The sequence below is a fragment of the Candida theae genome (assembly GCF_024610275.1).
Source record: "Candida theae strain CBS 12239 chromosome Unknown scaffold52, whole genome shotgun sequence".
NCBI lineage: Eukaryota > Fungi > Ascomycota > Pichiomycetes > Serinales > Debaryomycetaceae > Lodderomyces > Lodderomyces theae.
This window is the reverse complement of record NW_026261371.1, coordinates 43,963-69,684: the sequence shown is the minus strand read 5'-3', so window position 1 is coordinate 69,684 and position 25,722 is coordinate 43,963. Positions and strand designations below refer to the sequence as shown.

The 25,722-nt window shown below is 41.3% G+C and overlaps 13 protein-coding genes across 13 annotated transcripts; 8 read left to right on the top strand and 5 right to left on the bottom strand. All coding sequences in view use genetic code 12, as the record gives it.

The window, feature by feature from the left end:
• Positions 1–572: 572 nt before the first annotated feature.
• On the top strand, positions 573–2,117 carry KGF57_001242 (MFS transporter; the record flags this gene model as incomplete). The annotated part of the gene is made up of 1 exon (XM_051750427.1): positions 573–2,117. The coding sequence occupies one exon, from the start codon at positions 573–575 to the stop codon at positions 2,115–2,117; it is 1,545 nt and encodes a 514-aa protein (XP_051610287.1).
• A 220-nt stretch (positions 2,118–2,337) lies between these two features.
• KGF57_001241 (aldo/keto reductase) lies at positions 2,338–3,225 on the top strand (the record flags this gene model as incomplete). The annotated part of the gene is made up of 1 exon (XM_051750426.1): positions 2,338–3,225. The coding sequence occupies one exon, from the start codon at positions 2,338–2,340 to the stop codon at positions 3,223–3,225; it is 888 nt and encodes a 295-aa protein (XP_051610286.1).
• Positions 3,226–3,618: 393 nt separating this feature from the next.
• Positions 3,619–4,581, bottom strand: KGF57_001240 (uncharacterized protein; the record flags this gene model as incomplete). Its single annotated transcript, XM_051750425.1, has 1 exon — positions 3,619–4,581. The coding sequence occupies one exon, from the start codon at positions 4,579–4,581 to the stop codon at positions 3,619–3,621; it is 963 nt and encodes a 320-aa protein (XP_051610285.1).
• Positions 4,582–5,023: 442 nt separating this feature from the next.
• On the top strand, positions 5,024–7,204 carry KGF57_001239 (uncharacterized protein; the record flags this gene model as incomplete). Its single annotated transcript, XM_051750423.1, has 1 exon — positions 5,024–7,204. One exon carries the CDS (start codon positions 5,024–5,026, stop codon positions 7,202–7,204), a length of 2,181 nt encoding a protein of 726 aa, XP_051610284.1.
• A 112-nt stretch (positions 7,205–7,316) lies between these two features.
• On the top strand, positions 7,317–9,986 carry KGF57_001238 (uncharacterized protein; the record flags this gene model as incomplete). Its single annotated transcript, XM_051750422.1, has 1 exon — positions 7,317–9,986. The coding sequence occupies one exon, from the start codon at positions 7,317–7,319 to the stop codon at positions 9,984–9,986; it is 2,670 nt and encodes an 889-aa protein (XP_051610283.1).
• Positions 9,987–10,108: 122 nt separating this feature from the next.
• NAG6 (dynamin-like GTPase) lies at positions 10,109–12,562 on the top strand (the record flags this gene model as incomplete). The annotated part of the gene is made up of 1 exon (XM_051750421.1): positions 10,109–12,562. The coding sequence occupies one exon, from the start codon at positions 10,109–10,111 to the stop codon at positions 12,560–12,562; it is 2,454 nt and encodes an 817-aa protein (XP_051610282.1).
• Positions 12,563–13,319: 757 nt separating this feature from the next.
• On the top strand, positions 13,320–14,987 carry HXK1 (hexokinase 1; the record flags this gene model as incomplete). The annotated part of the gene is made up of 1 exon (XM_051750420.1): positions 13,320–14,987. One exon carries the CDS (start codon positions 13,320–13,322, stop codon positions 14,985–14,987), a length of 1,668 nt encoding a protein of 555 aa, XP_051610281.1.
• A 210-nt stretch (positions 14,988–15,197) lies between these two features.
• On the bottom strand, positions 15,198–15,956 carry NAG1 (Nag1p; the record flags this gene model as incomplete). The annotated part of the gene is made up of 1 exon (XM_051750419.1): positions 15,198–15,956. One exon carries the CDS (start codon positions 15,954–15,956, stop codon positions 15,198–15,200), a length of 759 nt encoding a protein of 252 aa, XP_051610280.1.
• A 931-nt stretch (positions 15,957–16,887) lies between these two features.
• Positions 16,888–18,153, top strand: KGF57_001234 (N-acetylglucosamine-6-phosphate deacetylase; the record flags this gene model as incomplete). Its single annotated transcript, XM_051750418.1, has 1 exon — positions 16,888–18,153. The coding sequence occupies one exon, from the start codon at positions 16,888–16,890 to the stop codon at positions 18,151–18,153; it is 1,266 nt and encodes a 421-aa protein (XP_051610279.1).
• A 57-nt stretch (positions 18,154–18,210) lies between these two features.
• Positions 18,211–18,783, bottom strand: KGF57_001233 (uncharacterized protein; the record flags this gene model as incomplete). Its single annotated transcript, XM_051750417.1, has 1 exon — positions 18,211–18,783. One exon carries the CDS (start codon positions 18,781–18,783, stop codon positions 18,211–18,213), a length of 573 nt encoding a protein of 190 aa, XP_051610278.1.
• A 960-nt stretch (positions 18,784–19,743) lies between these two features.
• KGF57_001232 (N-acetylglucosamine-6-phosphate deacetylase) lies at positions 19,744–21,009 on the top strand (the record flags this gene model as incomplete). The annotated part of the gene is made up of 1 exon (XM_051750416.1): positions 19,744–21,009. The coding sequence occupies one exon, from the start codon at positions 19,744–19,746 to the stop codon at positions 21,007–21,009; it is 1,266 nt and encodes a 421-aa protein (XP_051610277.1).
• Positions 21,010–21,066: 57 nt separating this feature from the next.
• KGF57_001231 (MFS transporter) lies at positions 21,067–22,845 on the bottom strand (the record flags this gene model as incomplete). Its single annotated transcript, XM_051750415.1, has 1 exon — positions 21,067–22,845. The coding sequence occupies one exon, from the start codon at positions 22,843–22,845 to the stop codon at positions 21,067–21,069; it is 1,779 nt and encodes a 592-aa protein (XP_051610276.1).
• Positions 22,846–23,599: 754 nt separating this feature from the next.
• On the bottom strand, positions 23,600–25,276 carry SUC1 (transcription factor; the record flags this gene model as incomplete). The annotated part of the gene is made up of 1 exon (XM_051750414.1): positions 23,600–25,276. The coding sequence occupies one exon, from the start codon at positions 25,274–25,276 to the stop codon at positions 23,600–23,602; it is 1,677 nt and encodes a 558-aa protein (XP_051610275.1).
• Positions 25,277–25,722: the final 446 nt, after the last annotated feature.

The following is a 25,722-nucleotide window of genomic DNA, read 5'->3' as shown; positions in this document are numbered from 1 at the left end:
CTTGCAAAACCAATTCAGCTGGTAAGTCCGAAAGCTGCATTGCTTTGATGATTAGCGGATGCCATTCTGTTGCTACTTGCAAAGCTGTACGTTTAGGAAACAACTACCTACTGATTGTTTGTCGCGACATTACATGTCAAGTTGCAAAAAGGAAAAAGTGACATTCACCGGTCTATAAAAAGTATACGTAAGCTGCTAGCATTTCAATCTTCTTTGGAAGGCGAAGGAAGAAGGTTACGAGTCGAGGGTGGCAGTGTTGGTTCAATATGCTACATCAGTGGCCCAATCAGTGCGTCTAGAAGCTATAGCACCCTGAAATCTAGTTGTTCTGTAGAATTTGATACAAGGTTCTCAACATAGTTCACTAGTTCGCCCGTAGTTTTCTTTATTACCGCTCAACTACGCAAATTTCCACAACGTTTGTATATACTGCGCAAAAAATTGTGTCATGAACATTTCCGGTTAACACCGTGCGACGGAAAAACAATTTTTTTTTTACGCGGAATTAAGAAAATGTATTCAGAAAGAGAATGCTTGATGAGTAACCACCTTAAGCCCAGAGGAGTAGCCTCATGACCAAGACGATGAACAAAGTCTCACCGGACTATAACCTACTACACGATGTCAAAGATGGGAAACTTAGTGAAACAACATCCGATGCTTTTTTGATGGGAGGCGACAAAGACTTGCCACCTTTACTTCCTGACAGATCGCCATACTGCGTTGCTTTTGATGGACCAAACGATCCAAACCTTCCGCACAACTACTCAATTTTCAAGAAAATACTAATCACAACCGCAGTGGGACTCTCTACATTTACATTGGGTTTGGGTTCGGCAATGTTTGCATCGGCAATAGAGGACTTAAAGAGAATATACGATATCGGCACTTCTGTGGCTGCCCTAGGAACTTCATTGTTCATTATCGGGTTTGCTGCTGGTCCGGTTATATTTGGCCCGTCGTCGGAAGTTTTTGGCAGGAAACCTGTGATGGTTGTGTCGTCGTTTGCTTACGTTTGTTTCGAGTTTGGAACTGCTGCTGCTAAAGATTTGCAAACAATCATGATTTGTCGGTTTTTTGCTGGATTTTTGGGGAGTGCGCCTGTGGTTGTACTGGCAGCGATTATGGTTGATATCACCAAAGCCAAGGCAAGAGGAATCGGAATGGCGTGTTTTGGAAGCCTCTTGTTTGGATCGGTGATGATCGGTCCCATACTTGCTGGGTTCATTGTCAAGAACCAAAATCTAGGCTGGAGGTGGGTTTCGTACATCTCGGGTATTTCTGGAAGTGTAGCGTTGGTTTTCAACGTATTTACACTCGATGAAACACACCACCCTGTTTTGCTTGCGAGAAAAGCGGAACTTCTTCGAAGACAAACAAGCAATTGGGGAATCTACGCATTGCATGAAGAAGTATCCTTGGACATGAAAAATATCGTCGTCAATAGAATTTTCAAACCTATCATATTGCTTTTCACTGAGCCTATTGTCTTTCTCATCAGCCTATACAATTCATTCATCTATGGCATACTTTACTCCTTCTTGACTGTTATTCCACTAATATTTGAAGGTAGGTATGGCTGGTCGCGTGGCGTTGGAGAACTACCGTACTTGTCAATGTTGCTCGGAGTGCTTTCGGGAACACTAATCAATATTCTCTACGAGATCCAAAACAACAACAAGTTAGAGCAAACGGGTACAAAACCGGCTCCTGAGATGAGATTGCCACCGGTAAAGATTGGTGCAGTTACATTTGTCATTGGTATCTTCTGGCTAGGGTGGACAGGCGATTATCCTCAACACGTACATTGGATTGTTCCAGTCATTGGTGCATTCTTTATTGGCAATGGTTTGATGTTGATCTTCTTGCCTACAATGACATACTTGATAGATTGCTATCTTCCTGTGGCTGCAACTGCATTGGCGGGTCTAACATTCATCAGATCCGGATTTGGTGCTGCCTTCCCTCTTTTTACACAGCAAATGTTCTCGAACTTGACTATAAAATGGGCATCCACCTTGTTGGGGTGTTTGGGAGTATTGATAATTCCAGTGCCATTCTTCTTTGGCAAGTATGGAGCTTATGTAAGGAGCAAGTCAAAGCATGCATTGCATTAGAATTTTTTTTATAGAGGAATTCCGTAATAAGTTACTCAGTCCTGTTATTTATTGTTGCAAAAATTGCGCTTTTTGTGTCACCTGTGGCGAGCAATTATAAGTTTGATTGCTGCACCACAGTTCTTTTTTATTTATTTATTTTTTTTTTTTTTTTTGCATTATAAAAAGGTACCTCCTTGCCCTCACATTCTGCATCTCTCATCCTCTTCACCAATTAAACATGCCAGCTACATTAAAACCAAGTACAAAAGTGTTCAAGTTAAACAACGGAGTGGAAATTCCTGCTGTTGGGTTGGGAACATGGAGATCTGTTGATAAAGATTCCGGTTATAAAGCTGTCGAGTTTGCGTTAAAACATGGCTACAGACACATTGATGACGCCAAGCTCTACGAAAACGAAGAGCAAGTGGGAAAAGCCATTAGACAATCTGGAGTCCCAAGAAAGGAAATTTTCGTCACTACCAAATTGTGGAACACCGACCATAAAAATGTTGAGGCGGCATTGGATGAATCATTGAAAAAATTGGGTCTTGATTATGTGGACTTGTACTTGATTCATTGGCCCCAAAATACTGATCAAGAGGTGGATGATCCATCGAAGTATGAAGATTATGTTGAAACTTGGAAGCAATTGCAAAAGATCTACAAAGAAGGCAAAAAGGTTAGAGCCATTGGGGTTGCCAATTTCACAGTCAACAAATTGGAAAAGTTGTTAAATGCAGATGGAGTTGACGTTGTACCAGCAATCAACCAAGTGGAGACACATCCACTTCTCAATCACGAAAAATTGATTGACTATTTGAAGACCAAGAACATCGTCTTGACAGCTTATTCACCTTTTGGCTCAGACAAGAGCCCAATTTTGGACAACAAAACTGTCAAAGAAATTGCTGAAAAGAATGGCGTCGATCCAGGACAACTTATTGTCTCGTGGTTAGTTCAAAGAGGTGTAGTTGTCATTCCAAAGTCAGTCACTGAAACGAGGATCTTGTCAAACTTTGAGACATTCACCTTGCCACAAGAGGACTTTGAAGCATTAAACAAGTTGGAGTCAAAGGAAGGCACAAAGAGGTTCAATGACACTCCTTTCAACAATTTTGATGAGTAAATAGCAATACAAGCTTAAACTTGACTAAAAAGTAGAATATCTCTCCATTCGGTAGCTAGAGCACCAGATCCCGTAAGGCAACTTTCCAACGCCTAGTAATGTCGCTACCAACTGCCACCAAACATAAGTGTTGGTTACCTAGTTCGGAAGGTGGAATAGAAGCGTGTTACGCGTCGGTCGGAATGGGACCTGTGCTGCAAGAGAGTACTCTATAAGTACTTGAATCAGCACAATTTTATATAGTTTGTTACTTAGTTTGAAATGCAAGTTATTCTTCACATAAAATTTGTTAATAAAGTTCTTGACTTAAAAAATGTATGTTTTTATTACACCAGCTCATGATATTTGCAAAAAACTAATAACTGTACCAACGACACAACATGACCATCCCCCCTATAACTTTTCAGTCAACTCTGGCACAACTGTTTCAAGGTCCCCGACAAGTCCGATATCGGCAACATTGAAAATTGGTGCTTCAGCATCCTTGTTAATCGCAACAATCACTTTTGCATCTTTCATCCCCGCCAAATGCTGAATGGCACCGGAGATTCCAATTGCAAAGTACAAATCGGGTGCAACAATCTTACCAGTTTGACCAACTTGTAAGGAATTGTCACAGAAACCCGAATCCACAGCCGCCCTCGAAGCACCAATTGCTGCATTCAATTTCTTGGCCAACGGATCAATCAATGCGTCAAACGTCTCCTTACTCTTCAAACCACGACCTCCAGCAACGACTCGCGTGGCAGACCCCAATTCTGGTCTTTCAGATGTTACCAATTCTTCAGATACAAATTCGGCACTGGTTCCTGATTCCAGCTGTGCGGTAACTTCTTCTATTGTTGTTGCATCTTGCTCCTTTGCTGGTGGGAACGCTGATGCTCTAACTGACGCAAGTATCACATCATCCTTGGACTTGACAGTAGCCAAAGCATTACCTGCATAGATGGGACGTACAAATGTCTTGCTATCAACAACTTTGGTAATGTCGCTCAATGGTTGCACGTCTAACAAAGCTCCCAATCTAGGTAAAATTGACTTTCCAGTGGATGAGCCGGAAATGAAAAAGTGGGTATACTTTCCAGGAATCAACTGCTTCAACAAGGGACTCACCTTTTCCGACAAGTAGTGTTCGTATGTGTCACCCGTTTTAAGGACTTTGGTGACACCTTCTATTTTGGCTGCCCCATCAGCTATGCTGGGGTCGACAACCAAAGCCGTTATCGGCTCACCAAGCTGAGCCGCAGCAGACACTGTGGAAAACGATGCAGGGTTGATCTGACCTTTGGAACCTTCGATCAAGACCAAGCTATCCCTCAATGGTCTAGTGATTGTGAAGAATCTCTTGAATATCATTTGCCAGTGATGGAGTTGAATGGAAAATGCAATTTTTTTTATTTCAATTATTTTTTTCTTTTCCAACCTCAAAATTTGTTTCAGTCTACAAGAACAGTCTGGGTAGACAGAAACTTCGCTTGAGGGATGCTCTCGAACAGCGAGAGAGATGTAAAAGCCTTAGAGCTACAAACTGACACTTTATAATCTCTCACTCTTTGAACGACGTGTATTGGAGAAAGAACAATGTAGAGATACAATGTTAACACGAGTTGATATGATTGGATAGATGGTACAATACACGTACTGACGAGTTGGGACAGAAAAAGACTCAAAGGACTGCTACATTCGCCCACGGCGACAGGTCTCCTCTTTATGCTTGCACTTCTTCTCCTCATTCACCCTTTTTTTTTTTTCGATTTCGCACTTTCAAAAAGTTAATCTACTTTCCGCCGTATCAACAATGAGTTCAAGACGAATAGCTAGCCCATCACCCAGCTTACGGCCCATTTCAAACAAGCGGGTCATCAACTCGGAAAGGCTGCAACTAATCCAATCAGAGGCAAACAAGTACACGGACGACTCCTCGAGCTCAGAGACAAATTCCATAAACTATAAACAGTATGCCCCCGCATCCACACTAAATTTAGAGCAGCTAGAATGGAGTGACATCCTTCCATATTATTTACCATTCTTGTCCTGGATTGGAAAGTACAACCTCAGGTACTTTATTGGTGACTTTATTGGCGGACTAACGTTGGTATTTTTCCAACTTCCGTTATCGTTGTCATACGCTACAACGTTGGCGCACGTGCCTGTGATCTCAGGATTATACTCATTGGCCATTGCTCCTCTTATCTACTTGATATTTGGAAGTGTTCCACAAATGGTTGTTGGACCTGAGGCCCCCATCTCGTTGGTTGTCGGACAAGCAATCGAGCCCCTTCTTCATCACATGAAAAAGAAGCACTTAGATCCTTTGGACTACGTCTCAGTGATTACATTCCTCAGTGGAGCCAGCTTATTGGGATTTGGTATTGGACGATTGGGATTTCTAGACAATGTTTTGAGCGGATCGCTCTTGAAAGGCTTCATTGCTGGTGTGGGTGTTGTAATGAATATAAATTCGCTAATCATCATTTTGGGATTGGAAAAGTTGATGAAGAAGATTGCTGATGATGCTACTCAAATGGACATCCATTCCCCATTTGACAAGGTGGTCTTTTTGACAAAAAATTGGAGCCATTTCAACCCATTAAGCGCAAAAATTGGCGCGGTTGGGTTTTTGATAATTATCGTTTGCAGAATTCTTAAGAAAAGAACCAAAAATTCACTTGTGGCTCTTTTCCCAGAAATCATGATAGTGGTCAGCGGTGCAACTATCCTTTGTCAATATTTCAGGTGGGATCTCAATGGAGTTGACGTTATTGGAAAAGTCAAAGATAATAGATCACTTACGCTATACAATCCACTTAGACTGTGGAAACTTATAAAGCAATTGGGAACATCTGGATTTCTCTGCGCAATGTTGGGGTTCTTTGAGTCTACTACCGCGTCGAAGTCATTGGGCACAAGGTTTGATTTACCAATATCCACAAACAGAGAATTGGTGGCGTTGGGCAGCTTGAATTTCATTGGATCCATTTTTGGTGCTTTACCGGCATTTGGTGGCTATGGCAGGAGCAAGATTAATGCAATATCAGCAAAAACAACCATGTCCGGAGCCATAATGGGGCTATTCACCCTTTTAACAATCCAGTATCTTCTCAGATACTTGTACTTTGTACCTAAGTGTATGTTGAGTGTTGTCACAAGTGTGATTGGTATCCTGTTGATTGAGGAGGCTCCAAGTGAGTTGGTATTTTATTGGAGAACAGGAGGCAATGACGAGCTCATCACGTTTGCAATAACTGTATTCACCACCCTTTTCTTTTCCATCGAAGGTGGCGTTGCAGTTGGACTTGTCTACTCCTTAATCAGGGTCATCAAAAACTCCACTGCATCTCGCATTCAAATCTTGGGCAGAGTTCCAAATTCAAACACTTTTATCGATGCTGACGTCCCAGTGGAGCAAGTTGATGAGAGTGTATCACGTTTAAATGTTTTTAATGACATGAGACAAACACTGTTGAATATTGGGGCAATTGAGGAAGTAGAAGGGTGCTTGATTATCAAAATTCCAGAGCCATTGAACTTTACAAATAGTAGCGATATGGTGGCAAGATTGAAAAGGGTGGAAATGTATGGCTCCACACGTGCTCATCCAGCACTGAAGAGGAGTCGCGATCAGGAAATGACGCGGTATGTGATATTTGATCTTGACAGCATGAATGAAATTGACTCCTCGGCTGCAAAAACTCTAAAGAATTTGATTACAAACTACCACAAGCGAGGAATTAGGTCATTATTTGCAAAAGTGTCAAACAAGGTAAAACCTACGTTACAACAAGCGGGTATTCGTGATATCCTTCTCCAAGACATTGAAGAATTGCGGTACAATGAGATCCAAGATTTAGCAAATCACAGCGATAATGAAACCATTACAAAATGTCGTGGACTACTCGGGACTGATCCCTATTTTCAGCACATTCTGGAGGCGTTACGATTGATTGACTGTTTTGAGATGATATATGGCGAAGTGTAGTTTTGGGTAGCATTTATTTGTTGATTTAATTATCGCGCGTCTTCTCTCTCTCTCTTTTTTTTTTTTTTTGGCGAAATGTAAACAAACCAAGTTTCTCTTTCATCCACAAACTATGGCCAGCGTTGACTTCACCCCTATTGGCAAAAGGAGGCCAAATACCAAGTTCCAGGTTATTCGAAACAATAATGTGAATGAAAAGTTACCCGCGAGCAGAAGTTTGCTTCACGCGTTAAAAGACTCGACAAATATCAATCATGATGTAGGTGACCTGAGTTTTGATTACACAGCACAAGAATGGGAGGATGATTTAAAGAGACAAACGCCAGTGAGACCGTACAAGAGAGACCAGAGGCAAGAGAGGACACCTAGACAAGAGACTGTATTTGAAAATATTGGACTAGGAGTGAACCAGCTGGAGGAAACAATCCGCCAACTAGAAGCTGAAGCGCTTGCTTGGAAAACCAAGTACAGAGAACTTTTCATGGCGATGGAGCAAATGGGAGGTGACAGTACTATGATTGACACCAATATGGAGCTTAGAAATGAATTGAAGCAGATGGAAGATAAATTGAGACAAGCAGAGAGAAACAACCTGAATGAGGAATATCGTCACGAGATCGAGCACAAGGATAGAATGATACGCAAATTAATCGAAGATATGGAAAGGTTGGAGAAGAAATTGGAATCACAAGACGATGCGGATAATGAGTTGAGACTTGAATGTCGTGAATTACGTGAAAAACTTGGCCAGTATGAAGAAAAATTGAAAGAGTACGAGGATATATCTAAGCTTGAGAGTTCAGAGAAACATAACCAATTGCAAAAGAACAAGGAACAAATCACCAAGTTAAAGGACATAATCAGAGAAAATGAACAAATCCACTTGTCAGAGTTAGCTGACTTGAAATCTTTGCTCGAAAGTACCGCGTCAAAGTTGGAAGCGGCCGAAAGAGAGGTGAAGAAATTGAGAGAATCGGCTGCTGACACTTCTCGGGTGAGCAAACATTTCAATAGTGACATAGAGGAACTAAGTCACACTAATCGGGAGCTCAGAAAGCAGCTTGATAATCAGATAAGGAAGCTGAAACAGTTGCAAGATGACGTGGAATCGCTTGTTGGAACTAAACAGGATTTGTTGCATCGGGTTGAACACGAAAAAAAGAGGTCAATGGAGCTTGTTGACGATATGCGTCATGACAATAAAATATTGGTTGACAAGCTAGACCAAGAAAAAGAGAGAGTGAACGACCTTGTCGATGAACTTCGTACTGCTCAAAAAGCTCTTGAACATGGAAAGGAAACGCGGAAAGAGTTGGAGGCATTACTAAAGGAAGCAGTTTCCGAAAAGTCTGGAAGCACAAGGTCAAATGACGGAAAAATGAATGAGTTGAAATCGGAAAATGCCCAATTGAAGGCAAAGATCAAGGAGCTAGTATCTCATTGCAAAGACTTGGAAGAGGAGACTGAATCACTTCGAACTGCATTGAAGAATAAAGAAAAGACAGAACTTGCGCTAAAGTCGCACGCTCAAACACTTGAGGACGACTACGTTCATCTAGTCAGGGATCACGACAAGGTAGTTTTCGAAAATGAGGCGCTACAAAGAGAAGTTGAAAAGATGAAACGCGATCTTGAACAGTGCTTTCATGAGATGAGTAATTTCGAAAACCTGAGCAAATCTGAGGCTGAAAAACGTGTTTCCCAATTGCTCTCAAACGAACAAGAACTTAAGAAGGAGATTGCATCTTTGTCAGCGTTGGCGATCCAGATGGAAGATGAATTGAAACTATCAAGAGAGGAAGAACAAGACAACAGGGAACTCCTTGATGACAACAGAGAGCTAGTGAGAAAACTCAGAGAGATGCAGAGAATTCTCGAGGATTTAGGAATCTCCAGTAAAGAAGACCTTGAAATCTTTGAATCCAATGTGAGAGATAAAATTGTGAACATGAAGAAGGACTTGAAGCACAGCGATTCGCTTGTGAAAGCGTTGGAGAATGAGCTTCGGTTGTCACACGACGAAATCGGATTCTTACAAGATAAAATCAGCGAGAAAGAGGACCAACTCAAGTCAGCAGAGCACTTGTTGAAGAGGGATAGGAAAGAACAAGACTCCGGTTTACAAGAGTACCTAGAATTTCAACTCGAAAAGACACGGGAAGATTTGAATCAAGTAACGGGACAACTCAAAAGTATCAAATTGGATCATGACTCAGAAATTGGAAGAATGCAAACGTCTCATGATGAAAAAGTAAAAGAGCTAAAGGAACAGATACGTGAATGCAAGTCACAATTGGGCGAGTACAAGTCACAATTGAGCGACACCAACAAGAATTACAGACTCCTCACGGACAAGTTATTGGCGTACAAAACTACACTCAGATCAGCCGAGGATATAGAGCGGGTTAACTTTTATCGTGACTCATGGGAATATTTCAAACAAAGATACAGGGATGCTTCCCTCAAAGGCAAGGATTACAAATTCATGTACGACTTTGCTATTGACCAGATCAAAAATAGCCGGTTCAAACTCAATGATGGCTCGAAGTTGGCAGCAGTTGGGTTATATCCAGAGTACGTTGGCGGGTCCACGAAACCAAAAGTCACTCTCAAAGGCGTGGCGACACTTGTTCTAGCAACTGTCAGAATGAAAAGGCGGTCCAAATATGAGAAAAACAGATTTGAGCAGTTGAACAAGACTAGAAAGGAGTTGGAGTATGGAAGGAAGAAGTTTAAGGAGATTGAAAAGACGTATGTAGCTGCTGGTGTAAAAGTATTGTGATTTGTATGCACGCACCCTTGTGATATTTTTTTCCAAAATTTTTCCGTTGTGACTTTTTTTTTCTCTCTCTCTCAATCATTCTTTGACCCCACCATTTAGCACTCCAAACTTTGCAAGCAACCATGAGTGAGGAACCATTATCAGAGACATCTTCTTCATCCTCATTTGTTCCTGTAGAGCAGGTCCATATACAAGATGCGATTCAGGTAATTGATGAAAACAAAAGATTCAACAATGCGATCTTAGATTATGTCGGTAAAACGTCACTGGCAAATGTGGGCCACAACTATCACATTGTAGCGGTATTTGGATCCCAATCAACCGGTAAGTCGACCTTGTTGAACAATCTTTTCAACACTAACTTTGATGTGATGAACGAATACAGCAGACAGCAAACAACAAAGGGAATTTGGTTGGCGTATTCCCCAGGGGTTTCAACAACATCAGGCCACGTTTCTACAAACTCAAATATACTCGTGATGGACGTGGAAGGAACTGATGGTAGAGAAAGAGGTGAAGATCAAGACTTTGAGAGAAAAGCGGCTTTGTTTGCATTATCGACTTCGGAAGTGTTGATTCTTAACATTTGGGAAACACAGGTCGGGTTATACCAAGGTGCTAATTTGGGATTGTTAAAGACCGTGTTTGAGGTAAACATTACCTTATTTGGTAAAAGCAAGTTGGACTCTACCAATGACCACAAGGTTTTGTTGTTAATTGTGATCCGTGACCACGTTGGAACAACACCTGTTGAGAGTTTGGCCGAGACAATCACCCAGGATCTAAGAAAGATTTGGGACTCGTTGCTGAAGCCTGGCGAGTTGAGTCATTTGAGATTTGAGGATTTCTTTGATTTGGACTTCCACGCATTGAATCATAAGATTTTACAACCAAAAGAATTCTCGGACGGTGTTGGTAGACTTGGTGACAGGATGGTGAAAAAGAACGACCTCTTTAAACCTGAATACCACCACAACATTCCAGTGGAGGGCTGGACCTTGTATGCTGAAAAGTGCTGGGAACAAATTGAAAACAACAAGGATTTGGATCTACCAACTCAACAAATTTTGGTTGCTCAGTTCAAATGTGACGAAATTGTGGAGCAGACATTTCAAGATTTTTTGAAAAAATTCAATGAGCTATTCAAAGATGTGGCAAAGGAACCGTCTTTTGAGGATATTGGTGCGTTGTTTGTTGACTTGAAACATGATGTGCTTGAGGAGTACGACCATGCAGCTGCCAAATACAACAAGTCAGTGTACGAGCAAAAACGGGTCAAGTTGGAGTCCTTGATTCACTCCAAGTTCAAGGAAGTGTTTGACTTGTACTCCAAGCAGTTGGTAGAAACCGCAATAGCCTCGTTCAAACTGGACTTGGCAGCTTTGAAAGGGAAAGATTTCAATCAACAAAGTCAGATATTATCGGCTAATGTTGTCAACTTGACAAAAACAAGTTTGGGATTGATATCCTTGAATGGGGTATTTTCATACGACGAAACTTTGCAACAAATTGAGAAAGATCTTGCTGATGCAATCACTAAGCAACAAAAGATTGAATTGGACAGTATTGTAAATAAATCGGCAAAGAGATTATCCACCAACTTGTCCAAAACTATACAGTTTGAATTGAATGATCCAAGCGAGTCAACTTGGGACAAGATTTTAGAGCAATTCAATTTATACGTTAATGAATTCACTAGCAAGTACGATGGGGATTTTGGGCTAAACACTTTGCAGGCAGACAATGAGGAGGCTGTGAAGAAGTTTAAGTTCAAGTCGTGGAACTACTTTTATGACCTTATCCACAAGTTTATCTACAAGGAGAGGGTGCTTGACATTCTACAAAGCAGATTTGACGACAAGTTTAGATACGATTCCAATGGGTTGCCCAAGTTGTACCAGGATGCAAGAGAATTGGAGACTAGTTTTGCCATTGCCAAGGAACATGCTTTAGCAGTTTTGCCTATTCTCACAATTGCAAAACTCGGCGATGACTCAGAGATTGTGCCAGATTTTGACATTTTCAGTCCCAAATTGAGACTTCATTACTTGAATGTGAAATCGGAGCAAAGCGACGATGAAGATGATGACGAGGATGAGTCACATTCGTTTGCAGACATTATTTCTGAAGCTGAAAAGTCACATATATTGTCCAAATTCAAGAAAGAGATTGATGCCAAGTTTGTGGAAACAAAGCGTTCGATTGTTCAACATGTCACGCAGATCCCTTACTACGTATATCTTATTATCATTGCGTTGGGTTGGAATGAGTTCATGGCAGTTGTGCGTAATCCGTTTACGTTTGCTCTTGCTATCTTGTTTGCCGCTTCAATTTACATCTTATACACGTTGAATCTTTTGAAGCCAGCAATTGCCGTTGGACAGAGGCTAATTGATGATGCAGTGATTATAGCGAAGGAAAAGTTACGCGAGGTCTTGATTGATGATCACGAGATCCAAGCTCGCAATCTTGACAAGATGACAGGAAAAGTAAAGCAGGCACACTTGGACAAAGAGTTTGAGGGTGAAACAATTGTAAATGCAAGCGAAGAAAAGCAACGGGAAGCGCTTGAGTAACTAGTATTGAAGTAACTATAATGAAATGGTGGTATCATAGGAGTTGTAGGAAGGGCATTTTCCTCAAATATGATTACGTCGCTGTCGTAAGAACTTCAAGCGACCGAACCCCCGCACCCACACACACCTCTATTCTCTAGGTGTAATGCGTGCTTTGCAATTTGACGTTGAAATTGGGTAGCGTTGTATATACACCGCAATGCAACACCATTACAACGTCACGCCGTTGCACTTTTTTTTTTTTTTTTTTTTTTTTTTTTTTTTTTTTTCTTTCCTAAAATGTAACGTGCACAGAGTATTGAGCAAAAGATGGCAACTCCAAGTACACAAGACTGCGGTTGCAACAGAAGGGATGTACGTTCAATCGTGTAACAGACAACACAATTTATCAATCTAAATGATTGCCACGCAAATGGGCTTCAAGTATATACCCAAATAAAACGCGTTCACCCCACTCTGTTTTTACTCTTTGATTTTTGCAACCTGTGTACAGATAATTTGAGATTACACAAAGATATCCCCAACAGACATTAAAATTTTTATAAAAAGAATGTTACCAAAAGACCCGCCAGATACAATTTTACATACACAAATCAATTTCATTTCTATACAAAAGGTTTACGGATCACATAAATAAATCATAAAATTCAATCTTTTTCAAACATCGGATGAGAAGAATGAATTACACTCGTGTATAATATCGGATAGCATTACCCCCCCTCGCACATACACTCCTGCCCCCCCCCTTTTTCATCCTATGATTCCTAGCATCAATACACTCGTCAACAGTCTCCCCCAATATGGGACTGCACCAAAAATCGCTAAAAACGATCAAGCGACATGTTCGATTAACAACATACACACAAGGGAGTTGGATGTGGACGCCAAGTCTATTCATTCACTGTCGGAACAGTCGTCTTCATTATCATCACCACGCTCGTCTCCGATATCGAGCACAGATTCGATTAATACCCACAATTTAAAAACATCTCACTCTCTTGACTTGATCATAAAATCACTTAAAGATCCACTCACAGATGACAACATCCGCAGACACTCAGAGCTTCTTTTATCTGACTTTGATGCCTCATTATCAGCGAATGCAATTACTATGTTGGCAAACTATAACATCTCACCCACAGGTGACGAGCACGGACTGTACTTGGCGGTAGATTTGGGTGGATCCACACTTCGAGTTGCGGTTGTTGATCTTGCACCACAAAGTGAAAGCATTTCCAGGTCTGATCGAATAAAGGTTGTTCTTGAAGAAAAATGGCTCATATCGAACGAGTACAAGGTAATTAATCGCAGCTTCTTCAAGTTTATTGGGTCCAAAATTACGGAAATCATTGACAAGCAAGAGACATTGAACCCGTCTCAAACTATCAAGGTTGGTATCACCTGGTCTTTCCCGTTGGACACAACAAGTCACAACAATGGTAAAATAAGACACGTATCAAAAGGATACACAATCGGAGATGACGTGTATGACAAAGATTTGAAACACTTGTTTGAATCCATTTTACAAGAAGAGTTTGATTTGCTGTTTGACATCAAGTCCATTTTGAACGATTCCTTGGCAGTTTATGCAGCAGGCGCGTTTTTGGATGACAAAATGAGATTAGCCATGGTTTTGGGGACAGGTTTCAACATGTGCTGCTCTTTAGATGCAAGTAAGGACTACATGCATGCAAGCAAGTTGATTGACAGAAAGATGCTCTTCAATACTGAATTGTCATTATTTGGACAACATTTGTGTGATGACTTTAGTACAAAGTATGACGCAGTGATTGATAACCGCTTTGATAACTTCAAGCACCATTTCAAAACATACTTGCAACCAGACCCGAATTCCAACCTCATTTTCCAACCACACGAGTTGATGACTAGTGGACGGTACTTGCCTGAATTGACTCGGTTGGTCCTAGCTGATTTGATTGGAAAGAAGGAGATTTTCACAAATTTTGATAGTGAGGAGTTGAATACAATCGAGACAGTCAAGTATGATGGGTTTGAAGGTGAGCTTATGTGTTTTATCAGCGAATGTGATGACTTTGAGGCTGTGGGTGAGAAGATGCGTGACGTGTACCACTGGGACAAAATCGTTTTGGATTCTGACATTGCCATCATCAAACACGTCATTAAAGCAATTGTGCAGAGGGCAGCCTTTATAGTAGCAAATGCAATCATTGCATTTTTCAAGCTTCTTAAAAAATACAACAGGTCAGAGGATTTGAAAGGACTATTGACAATTGGATACGTTGGATCGGTGTTGAACCATTTCCATAGTTACAGAAACTCGGTGATTGATTACGTCAACATGAGTGAAGACGCCAGAACTTGTGGTTACAAAATTGACTTGAAGTTGATTGAAAATAGTTCCATAATCGGTGCAGCAATCGGCGCAGCCTATTATTCTAAATAAATAGGTTTCGGAGGGTTAATAGAAAAGATTTCGAATACGGATGTGCTACTCTAGATGTGCAACGGTAAAATAGATTCCTTGTTTTTTTTTTTTTTTTTCTTTTTCCCGATTTTGCACCAATTTTAGAGCAAAAATTGACCAATTTATAATACAATTGTACACAATTAACAATATTCCAAGGTGATCTTTTATTCAACGTACATATCGTATTTACAACTTCGACTTTAATCCAGCAGCAGCATTATCACACACAATCAAAACCTTATCATGATCTTGCAAATAGCTAGAGGGGTACTTGGGATCATTTTTCTTCCCATTGATTGTCTTATCCAAAGCAAAACTCTTGCTCTCACCCAACACAATCAATACAACCTCATCAGAATTATCCAAAATTGTAGAAATACCAACGCTAAGAGCATGTTTTGGAACTTTTGATTCATCATTGTCGAAAAACCGGCAATTGGCTTTGATGGTTGATTCAACAAGGTCAACCTTTCTAGTTTTAGAATCTCTCGTCGAGCCTGCCTCATTGAACGCTAAATGACCCTCTGGTCCTAAACCTCCAAGGAAAAGATTGATCCTACCATACTTTTTAATCTTGGCTTCATAGTTTGCACATTCCTTATCCACATCTGTAGCCAATCCATTCAAAATGTTGATGTTTTCTCTAGGTATGTCAATGTGGTTGAAAAATTTATCGTACATAAAGTAATGATATGATTGTGGGTCCTTAGGAGTCAAACCTAAGTATTCATCCATATTGAATGTGACGACATTCTTGAAACTGATTCTTTCTTGTTTGCAAGCAGCAATTAGCCTAGCATAAATTCCTTCTGGCGAGGACCCGGTTGGTAATCCTAGCACAAATGGCTTCGATGGAGTGGGCTTGAAGCCCTTGATTCTTTGGATAATGTAGTCAGCCAAATATTGCGAAGCATCGTCCGATGATGAGAATGTAGCTTGTCTCATGGTTGGTTAGCAGCAGTTATGCGTTCATGGTCTTGCGGGCATGCAAGTGCAAGTTGATACAGTAATATATACCTTTCAGTGTTTAGTATGTGTAGCAGAGAGAGAGAGAGAGAGAGAGAGAGATGGATTGTCATCATGTTGTAATGAAATGATATGCAAGAGATGTGACACAAAAGAGAGCGCAACTGGGGAGACAAGCTCTCACACTTACACTGACCAACACACGCACGCAAATAGTTCACACAAGCCAAAACCAGGGCAACATCAGACGTTGCATTCGGTTCAGCTTCAGGGTAAAGGCTCTCTGCCACATCAACTCGGCGGAGTCGACAGTGGGGTGTGGAAATTTGGTCAGTATATGTCACGCTGCGAATGTAACATCAATTTATGTTGCAGACGCTAGATCGATGTTACATTTTGTTCTTTCATGACATCCTTGACATATTATACACACACAGTTCCGTTTCAATTCCTACAATGCTACTGCTTCATTGAGTGTCAAGTAGGTCACATACCCAGAAGTGGATATAAACTACAATCTGTGGTATTTCTCAACCATCAGTAGAGGGGGGAATGGATGTAGCTTGAGTATGAGATAAGTGACATCATACTACTATCATCCGTTTCTTTTTCTTTTTTCTTTTTTTTTTCGCTTCTTTTTGTGTTGTGTTAGCCAATGTAACATTGTTGCTCCAATCGATGTTACATTCTTTTCTCACATAACCCATACTCATAATTTTACTCATCTACCCACATGGGTTGGTCATTTCTTAGAACCTTACACACGAACTTATATATATATATATATATGTATATCTACATACACAAATCTTCCAAGGCATGAAGAGCTTATAGATCTGTAGTAGAAGATCTAAACTCTGCTTTTACACTCCCCTCCACCCCATCTTCCCCCCCCTACAAACAGATCGCCATGTCGTATACCAGATTCACCAACTGTCATCTCATCGATAACGGTGAGCTATACGAGTTCACAGACTTGTACATTGACAATAGCACAAGGAAAATAACAAAACAGCCAACCGACCTTAACCAAATCACCAAAACTGTTGATTTGCACGAACAAATCATTGCACCTGGCTTTATTGACATACAAAACAATGGTATATATGGGTTAAATTTCTCCAGCTTGAATGAAAACTCAACTACTGAGGATATCAAGGACTTTCAAATATTTTACAAGGATGCAATGACAAAATACTTGTCCACCGGTGTTACTTCCCTTTGTCCCACAGTGACATCCAACTTCCCAAGCGTTTACACTAAAGTTCTTCCATTGTACAAAAAGTCTAGAATGTCAAACCAGACGGATTCGTTAGGAGCACACCTTGAAGGTCCATTTATAAACTTGCAAAAGAAAGGGTGCCATCCGCCAGAGACCTTTGTTGATGCCAAAGGCGGTGAAAACAAGCTTTTGGAAGTGTACGGTGGCAAAGGCAACCTTTTGGAAAACGTCTGCATTATTACTGCTGCTCCAGAGATACCTGGTGTTTTGGACTTGATCCCATACGTCAAACAACAAAATTGTGTCTTTTCAATTGGCCACACTATGGCAGACCATCAAACTGGCGTCGATGCTATTGAAAATGGATGCACCATGATCACACACTTGTACAACGCCATGCCACAACCTCATCATCGTGATGCCGGTGTGGTAGGTTTGATAAACACACCTAAAGTTTCGCCTGAAAGAGTTCCTTATTTCGGTCTCATATGTGATGGCGTGCACATTGATCCGTCTATGGTCAACTTGGCATACAAGTCGAACCCAGTTAAATGTGTTTTGGTAACTGATGCCATGCACTTGATAGGTTTACCAGATGGCGAGTACAAGTGGGACGAGCAAGTCATAGTCAAAACTGGCGATAGATTATATTTAAAGGGCACAGACACCTTGGCTGGTGCTGCTGCAACTTTACCACATTGCATTAGAAACTTGATGAAATGGGCCAACATTGGACTCGCCGAAGCAGTGAAAACAGCAACCAACAATGCTGCCTTATCGATTGGAGTTGAACATGAAAGGGGTTTCCTAAACGTAGGGTGTGATGCCGATTTGGTAGTTTTGAATAAAGAGGGATTCGTCACCAAGGTTTACAAGTTGGGTAATGAAGTCATTTCATCTGATATCCCACAATCAAGTGTCCAAAGAGAAAGCAAAATTAGGGCTGTGTTATAGATATATACAAATAAAGACCATAGTTTATAAAATATCAAATATATATGAATGCAGATTCTATTTATTTTCCATTCCTGGGGAATAAGCATATTTAGAGTATGCTCTAATTCTTGCTCCATAAAAGAAGAACAAGTAAGGAATGAGACAGCAAGCCAATGAGATAAAAGCCATTAATGAACTGGCCCATTCATAACCTAACCGATGGTACATTTGGATGGTGAACAATGGGACACAAGCACCCCAAACAGACCTAACAAAAGTCTTTGCCGCTAAAGCACTTGCAGCATAATGCTGGTACGAGTCCACGATGTAGTTATTTGCAGGGTTGTACAAACAACAAAATCCGAAACCAACGGCCAAACCAGAAAAGCATGGACCTGCCCAAGACAACCAACTGTAGGAAGACCAAGCAAATGCAAATAGACCAGCTGGAACGAACCAACAAGAGATCATCATTGGAATCAATCTCAACTCAGCTGGTGGCAACTCTCCTCTGTCTCTGTACAGTTGAGCCCTTTTGTTGTAATCCTTGTTAAAAAATGGAGCAGCGAGGGTGGCAAGAATAACCCCACCGCCGATTGGGATAAACATGACACCGGTTTTGGAAGCAGACCAGCCTTTACCATCCATGTATACCACTGGGTAAGCAAAGAAGAACATGTACAACAAACCGTAAATGACAGACATGTAAATCGTAACCAAAAACACAATCAATTCGCTCAACAACACAAATGGTCTCAATAGGGATGTCTTTGCAACTTCNAGAGAGAGAGAGAGAGAGATGGATTGTCATCATGTTGTAATGAAATGATATGCAAGAGATGTGACACAAAAGAGAGCGCAACTGGGGAGACAAGCTCTCACACTTACACTGACCAACACACGCACGCAAATAGTTCACACAAGCCAAAACCAGGGCAACATCAGACGTTGCATTCGGTTCAGCTTCAGGGTAAAGGCTCTCTGCCACATCAACTCGGCGGAGTCGACAGTGGGGTGTGGAAATTTGGTCAGTATATGTCACGCTGCGAATGTAACATCAATTTATGTTGCAGACGCTAGATCGATGTTACATTTTGTTCTTTCATGACATCCTTGACATATTATACACACACAGTTCCGTTTCAATTCCTACAATGCTACTGCTTCATTGAGTGTCAAGTAGGTCACATACCCAGAAGTGGATATAAACTACAATCTGTGGTATTTCTCAACCATCAGTAGAGGGGGGAATGGATGTAGCTTGAGTATGAGATAAGTGACATCATACTACTATCATCCGTTTCTTTTTCTTTTTTCTTTTTTTTTTCGCTTCTTTTTGTGTTGTGTTAGCCAATGTAACATTGTTGCTCCAATCGATGTTACATTCTTTTCTCACATAACCCATACTCATAATTTTACTCATCTACCCACATGGGTTGGTCATTTCTTAGAACCTTACACACGAACTTATATATATATATATATATGTATATCTACATACACAAATCTTCCAAGGCATGAAGAGCTTATAGATCTGTAGTAGAAGATCTAAACTCTGCTTTTACACTCCCCTCCACCCCATCTTCCCCCCCCTACAAACAGATCGCCATGTCGTATACCAGATTCACCAACTGTCATCTCATCGATAACGGTGAGCTATACGAGTTCACAGACTTGTACATTGACAATAGCACAAGGAAAATAACAAAACAGCCAACCGACCTTAACCAAATCACCAAAACTGTTGATTTGCACGAACAAATCATTGCACCTGGCTTTATTGACATACAAAACAATGGTATATATGGGTTAAATTTCTCCAGCTTGAATGAAAACTCAACTACTGAGGATATCAAGGACTTTCAAATATTTTACAAGGATGCAATGACAAAATACTTGTCCACCGGTGTTACTTCCCTTTGTCCCACAGTGACATCCAACTTCCCAAGCGTTTACACTAAAGTTCTTCCATTGTACAAAAAGTCTAGAATGTCAAACCAGACGGATTCGTTAGGAGCACACCTTGAAGGTCCATTTATAAACTTGCAAAAGAAAGGGTGCCATCCGCCAGAGACCTTTGTTGATGCCAAAGGCGGTGAAAACAAGCTTTTGGAAGTGTACGGTGGCAAAGGCAACCTTTTGGAAAACGTCTGCATTATTACTGCTGCTCCAGAGATACCTGGTGTTTTGGACTTGATCCCATACGTCAAACAACAAAATTGTGTCTTTTCAATTGGCCACACTATGGCAGACCATCAAACTGGCGTCGATGCTATTGAAAATGGATGCACCATGATCACACACTTGTACAACGCCATGCCACAACCTCATCATCGTGATGCCGGTGTGGTAGGTTTGATAAACACACCTAAAGTTTCGCCTGAAAGAGTTCCTTATTTCGGTCTCATATGTGATGGCGTGCACATTGATCCGTCTATGGTCAACTTGGCATACAAGTCGAACCCAGTTAAATGTGTTTTGGTAACTGATGCCATGCACTTGATAGGTTTACCAGATGGCGAGTACAAGTGGGACGAGCAAGTCATAGTCAAAACTGGCGATAGATTATATTTAAAGGGCACAGACACCTTGGCTGGTGCTGCTGCAACTTTACCACATTGCATTAGAAACTTGATGAAATGGGCCAACATTGGACTCGCCGAAGCAGTGAAAACAGCAACCAACAATGCTGCCTTATCGATTGGAGTTGAACATGAAAGGGGTTTCCTAAACGTAGGGTGTGATGCCGATTTGGTAGTTTTGAATAAAGAGGGATTCGTCACCAAGGTTTACAAGTTGGGTAATGAAGTCATTTCATCTGATATCCCACAATCAAGTGTCCAAAGAGAAAGCAAAATTAGGGCTGTGTTATAGATATATACAAATAAAGACCATAGTTTATAAAATATCAAATATATATGAATGCAGATTCTATTTATTTTCCATTCCTGGGGAATAAGCATATTTAGAGTATGCTCTAATTCTTGCTCCATAAAAGAAGAACAAGTAAGGAATGAGACAGCAAGCCAATGAGATAAAAGCCATTAATGAACTGGCCCATTCATAACCTAACCGATGGTACATTTGGATGGTGAACAATGGGACACAAGCACCCCAGACAGACCTAACAAAAGTCTTTGCCGCTAAAGCACTTGCAGCATAATGCTGGTACGAGTCCACGATGTAGTTATTTGCAGGGTTGTATAATCCACAAAGACCAAATCCAACACCTAAACCAGAAAAGCATGGACCTGCCCAAGACAACCAACTGTAGGAAGACCAAGCAAATGCAAATAGACCAGCTGGAACGAACCAACAAGAGATCATCATTGGAATCAATCTCAACTCAGCTGGTGGCAACTCTCCTCTGTCTCTGTACAGTTGAGCCCTTTTGTTGTAATCCTTGTTAAAAAATGGAGCAGCGAGGGTGGCAAGAATAACCCCACCGCCGATTGGGATAAACATGACACCGGTTTTGGAAGCAGACCAGCCTTTACCATCCATGTATACCACTGGGTAAGCAAAGAAGAACATGTACAACAAACCGTAAATAACTGCCATGTACATGGTCACCAAAAACACAATCAATTCGCTCAACAACACAAATGGTCTCAATAGGGATGTCTTTGCAACTTCTTTGAACGTTCTCACTTCAATTTCATTCAAGCATCTATATCTTTCATCTCCAGTATCTTTCCTCAACTTCTTCGATCTCTTTCTCAACAATGTTCCATGATGTGTTTCAGGCACAACGGAAATGAAAATTGCATAAAAAACACCAGCAATGATCAAAAATGTCCAGTAGATCCATCTCCACGTTGGTGCGTGATCGGCCAATAAACCACCAAAGATTGGCCCACACACAGGACCCAAGAATGGAGCAGCTGAAAAAATGGCCATGGCGACACCTCTTTCCGGCCCTTCCCAAATATCAGCCAACGAGCCTCCAATCAATGTCATGGGGGCACTAAATGCAAGTCCATCAATCAAACGACAAACAATCAAGGTTCCAATATTCTTTGCAGCACCACATGGGATAATAAAGATCAATGCAACAAAAAGTGTAGCAACATAAATTGGCTTTCGACCGACTTCCTCCGACATTGGAGCAAACACCAATGGACCAAATCCGAAACCCAAAACAAACATAGTAACAGAGGCCAAAATAATAACCTCTTCCGAGACACCAAAGTAAACAGCTGGTCGCCCCAAGTCACCTGTCACAATAGCAGATCCAAGAGCAACAACGAAGCAAATAGAACCCAAGATACCCGTGTAAACCCACTTGATTCCCGAGCCCCAATTGATTGGATTGCTTCTGTCATTTTCTACCCATTCGACTATCCTTAATCCAGTATCCTCATCAAGAGGATACTTCCAAGGATCATTTTCATTGAAATCCGATTGTGGATCTGGATGCGTTTGCACCAACTTGATATCCAATGGCTCTTCCAAGGGACCCAATTGTCCTGCGCCTTCTTGCAACTCTGTCTTTATCCTCTCAACTCCTGGATTATTTGACACCAATTTCTCTAGCTCCTCGTCGTCTTCATGTGAGCCCAAATGGGAGATTATTTTGGAAATTCTGCTCTCAGTTCTGTGGACAACATGGCGATCTTGTTGCTCCTGCAAGGCGTCTCCATATTCTCTTGGTTTCTCTGAATCTAAGCTTGCATTATCAATTGTATCTGAATCTGTTCTGGACATCATTTGTTTTAAATAGTAAAGTGTAGAGTGAAAACAACCGTCTCCAATCTCAACCATCAGCAGCGAACCTTGCCCCTTAAGTACTCCTTGATCGAATCCGCTGGTGTTGCTGACAAGGTTAGGAGTGCTTGGCTACTCCCTACCAATCGGTAGGTAGTTAGCACTAAATTTTGCAACCGCTTTGCTCTTTAGGCAATAGAGCGGTATAATATCATATGCGTCACTACACACAATAATGCCGCACGCAGAGGAAAAATAATAACACATTCTGCATCATTACACAAAACCAAAAATAAGAAGCGCTTTAATACCGAGATCGGTTCTTACATCGATCGGTTGTAGAACTGTATCCTTGTTTGCTTGCCATTTGACCCTCGACCGACTCATTTCAGGCATGGTAGTCTACCCAAATGAGCACTGTCCACCATCGAGAGTACCTGTCCACTCATAACAATGCACAGATCGTTCCTTTGTCGTTGTGTTTGCTTGATGTCACGTGCACAATTTTGCGGGATTTCTAAACTTCTTTATTGTTTTCTCTTCAATCTTTCTATCTCTGCATACCACTCAATATGCACCCGGTAAACAGTGGGTTAGGTCGGTTAGAAATGAGCTATAGTTGCTTCCGCCTCTCCCCCTTTTTCTTGGCACAATCTGTCCATTTCTATGCAGCTTCCACACTCACATCCCCCTTTGAGTTTGGCACGTTACGACACATTGCATGTACCGACGTAGACTCGAGCCGTCCCGCACATTCTCAGGATACTCCCCCGTAGATATTCAGACCGATAACACCATCAAATGCTTCCACATCTGTCAAGTATCCTCCTTTGACTCCTCTCAAACTCAACATCGATTCCATACTAGTTAAAGTAAGTTCCAAAGCTTGAAATTGGGTTATCGAAAGCCGCACTTCGTTTTTTAGCTGTGCCAACATATCAAAGATGCGCCGCATATACTCATATCCAGTAGGATTTCTTGTTATGTTTACCGCTTTCATGAGGGCTCTCGCAATTACCTGAAGTTTAACGCAGACACCAGGCCCATTAAACTCAAAAGATATTAAAGGAAGTGTTCTTGTCGTTTCGCAAAACTCTCTAGCAATGGCTATTGGGAACTCGTTTGATAGACAAAACTCTGAACCGTCAATCATATTGTTTGTGCTAGCTGCCTCCCAGGTCAAGGTCATCATCCAGTACTTGCTTATTAATATGTTTGCCTTTTGAATGTCTGGCGCGGCTTCAAGTATTGTAATCTGTTGTAGCTGACTCTGTACTGTCGATATTAAGCGGAAGGAGTTTGTATCATGCTTGAGTGCTCGAAACTGATCAAAAATGGACTTGTTGGGTATTGCAAAAATCTTAACCAATTCCTTGAAACCACCAATTAATATTGAATATTCCTCGTCGTCAAGAGAAGGAAACGGCACAGATGGTTCAAGTATAACCGGAAGTGACAGCTCAAGACCCACAAAACGTTCGGTAACCACCAATAAGTAGTAGATTTTCCTCATTCTGTGAGTTTCCGCTGGTGAACTGGAATAAGTTTCCACTCTGTCAAGCCCCATAATCTGTGCAAGGGTGATTGATTCCCTCAAATAGCATACAGCAGTTGCACCAGCATCCGCGTGAGCCAATGCAATATGGAGAAAAAACGAAGTCAAAATGCATTCCAAAGTTGGCTCAGTTTTTTTCACTCGAATGGCTTCTGAAGTAAAATCGATATCGAGGATACTTTTTGGTACGAGTTTTTGATTGGCCATAAACTTCACTTGGCCAGTGATTGTGGCGCAAATAGCACACCCCAATGCGTATGCCGATGGTTCAACAATTCGGGAAATTAGTTCTGCCACTGATACGACAGGCCATATTCCGTAATACCAGACCTGATAAACATTAAGACAAGGTAGTAGAGTCTCTAAGCTGATTAATGGCACAAAGTGGTTAGTTTCTAATGCAGTTGTAATTGCAAGTTTCTTTATTGCATCTCTTGTTTTGTCGTGTATCTTCTTTGGACCACACTTTTTCTTTACTCGAATGTTTGTACACTCCAAGCCGTGTGTAACACATCTGCCACAAGGAACTTTCAAATCACACTTGACCTTGCGGATACTGCACGAGTCGCATGCTCTTCTACTTTTAGTCACGGGCCGAGCTGCGGTATTTCTCATCTGGTCCTGACCATCTCCTTGTCGAGTCTCTGCAGCCTGGTTCAATGATCTAGAGTCTAGGTTCCCCAAGGTCGAGTGATCTGCCGTAATATTCATTTGTTGTGCATGGATCCCATCATCAACCGTGTGGATGTACCCATCGGGTGGAGAATTCTGTACACCAAAGGGAGAAACTGAATTAGGATTCGAGGAGGCACTAGAGTGTAGTTCTTCTGAGGTAATGAAGTCAGACACTCCTGTATAGTTGTTGTAGTTGGCGTTCATATTGTAAGGAGTAAGCCGAAGATTTCACTTTCGATCCTTCGGAGATTCGTTCTTATTTTTTTTTTTTTTTAGGGTTCCCGTAAACGGGGTGCTCTGAGATTTTACGATGCACACTAATTAAAAATGTCACCAACAAGAGTAACACCTGCGAACCCCACGTGATACTCAAGTCTTGTTACAAGTGGAGTTAGGAGCAAATCAGCGACCCTTTTGATCTGGTTAGATGAATCCATCACCCTTTCTTTGAATGGACAACGCCTCGCCATGGCCAATGTCACACTTGTGAGATTGCCAGGAACAAGGTGTTATAGAATATAGAGATCTGTTATTCCAGCAGTGACCCCACAAAACGAATACACCTTGCAATTGACGACTTTCAAGTTTGGTCTTTTTCACTTGGCTATCACATCAAGAGAATGCAAAAAATAAAAATCAAAAAAAAAAGG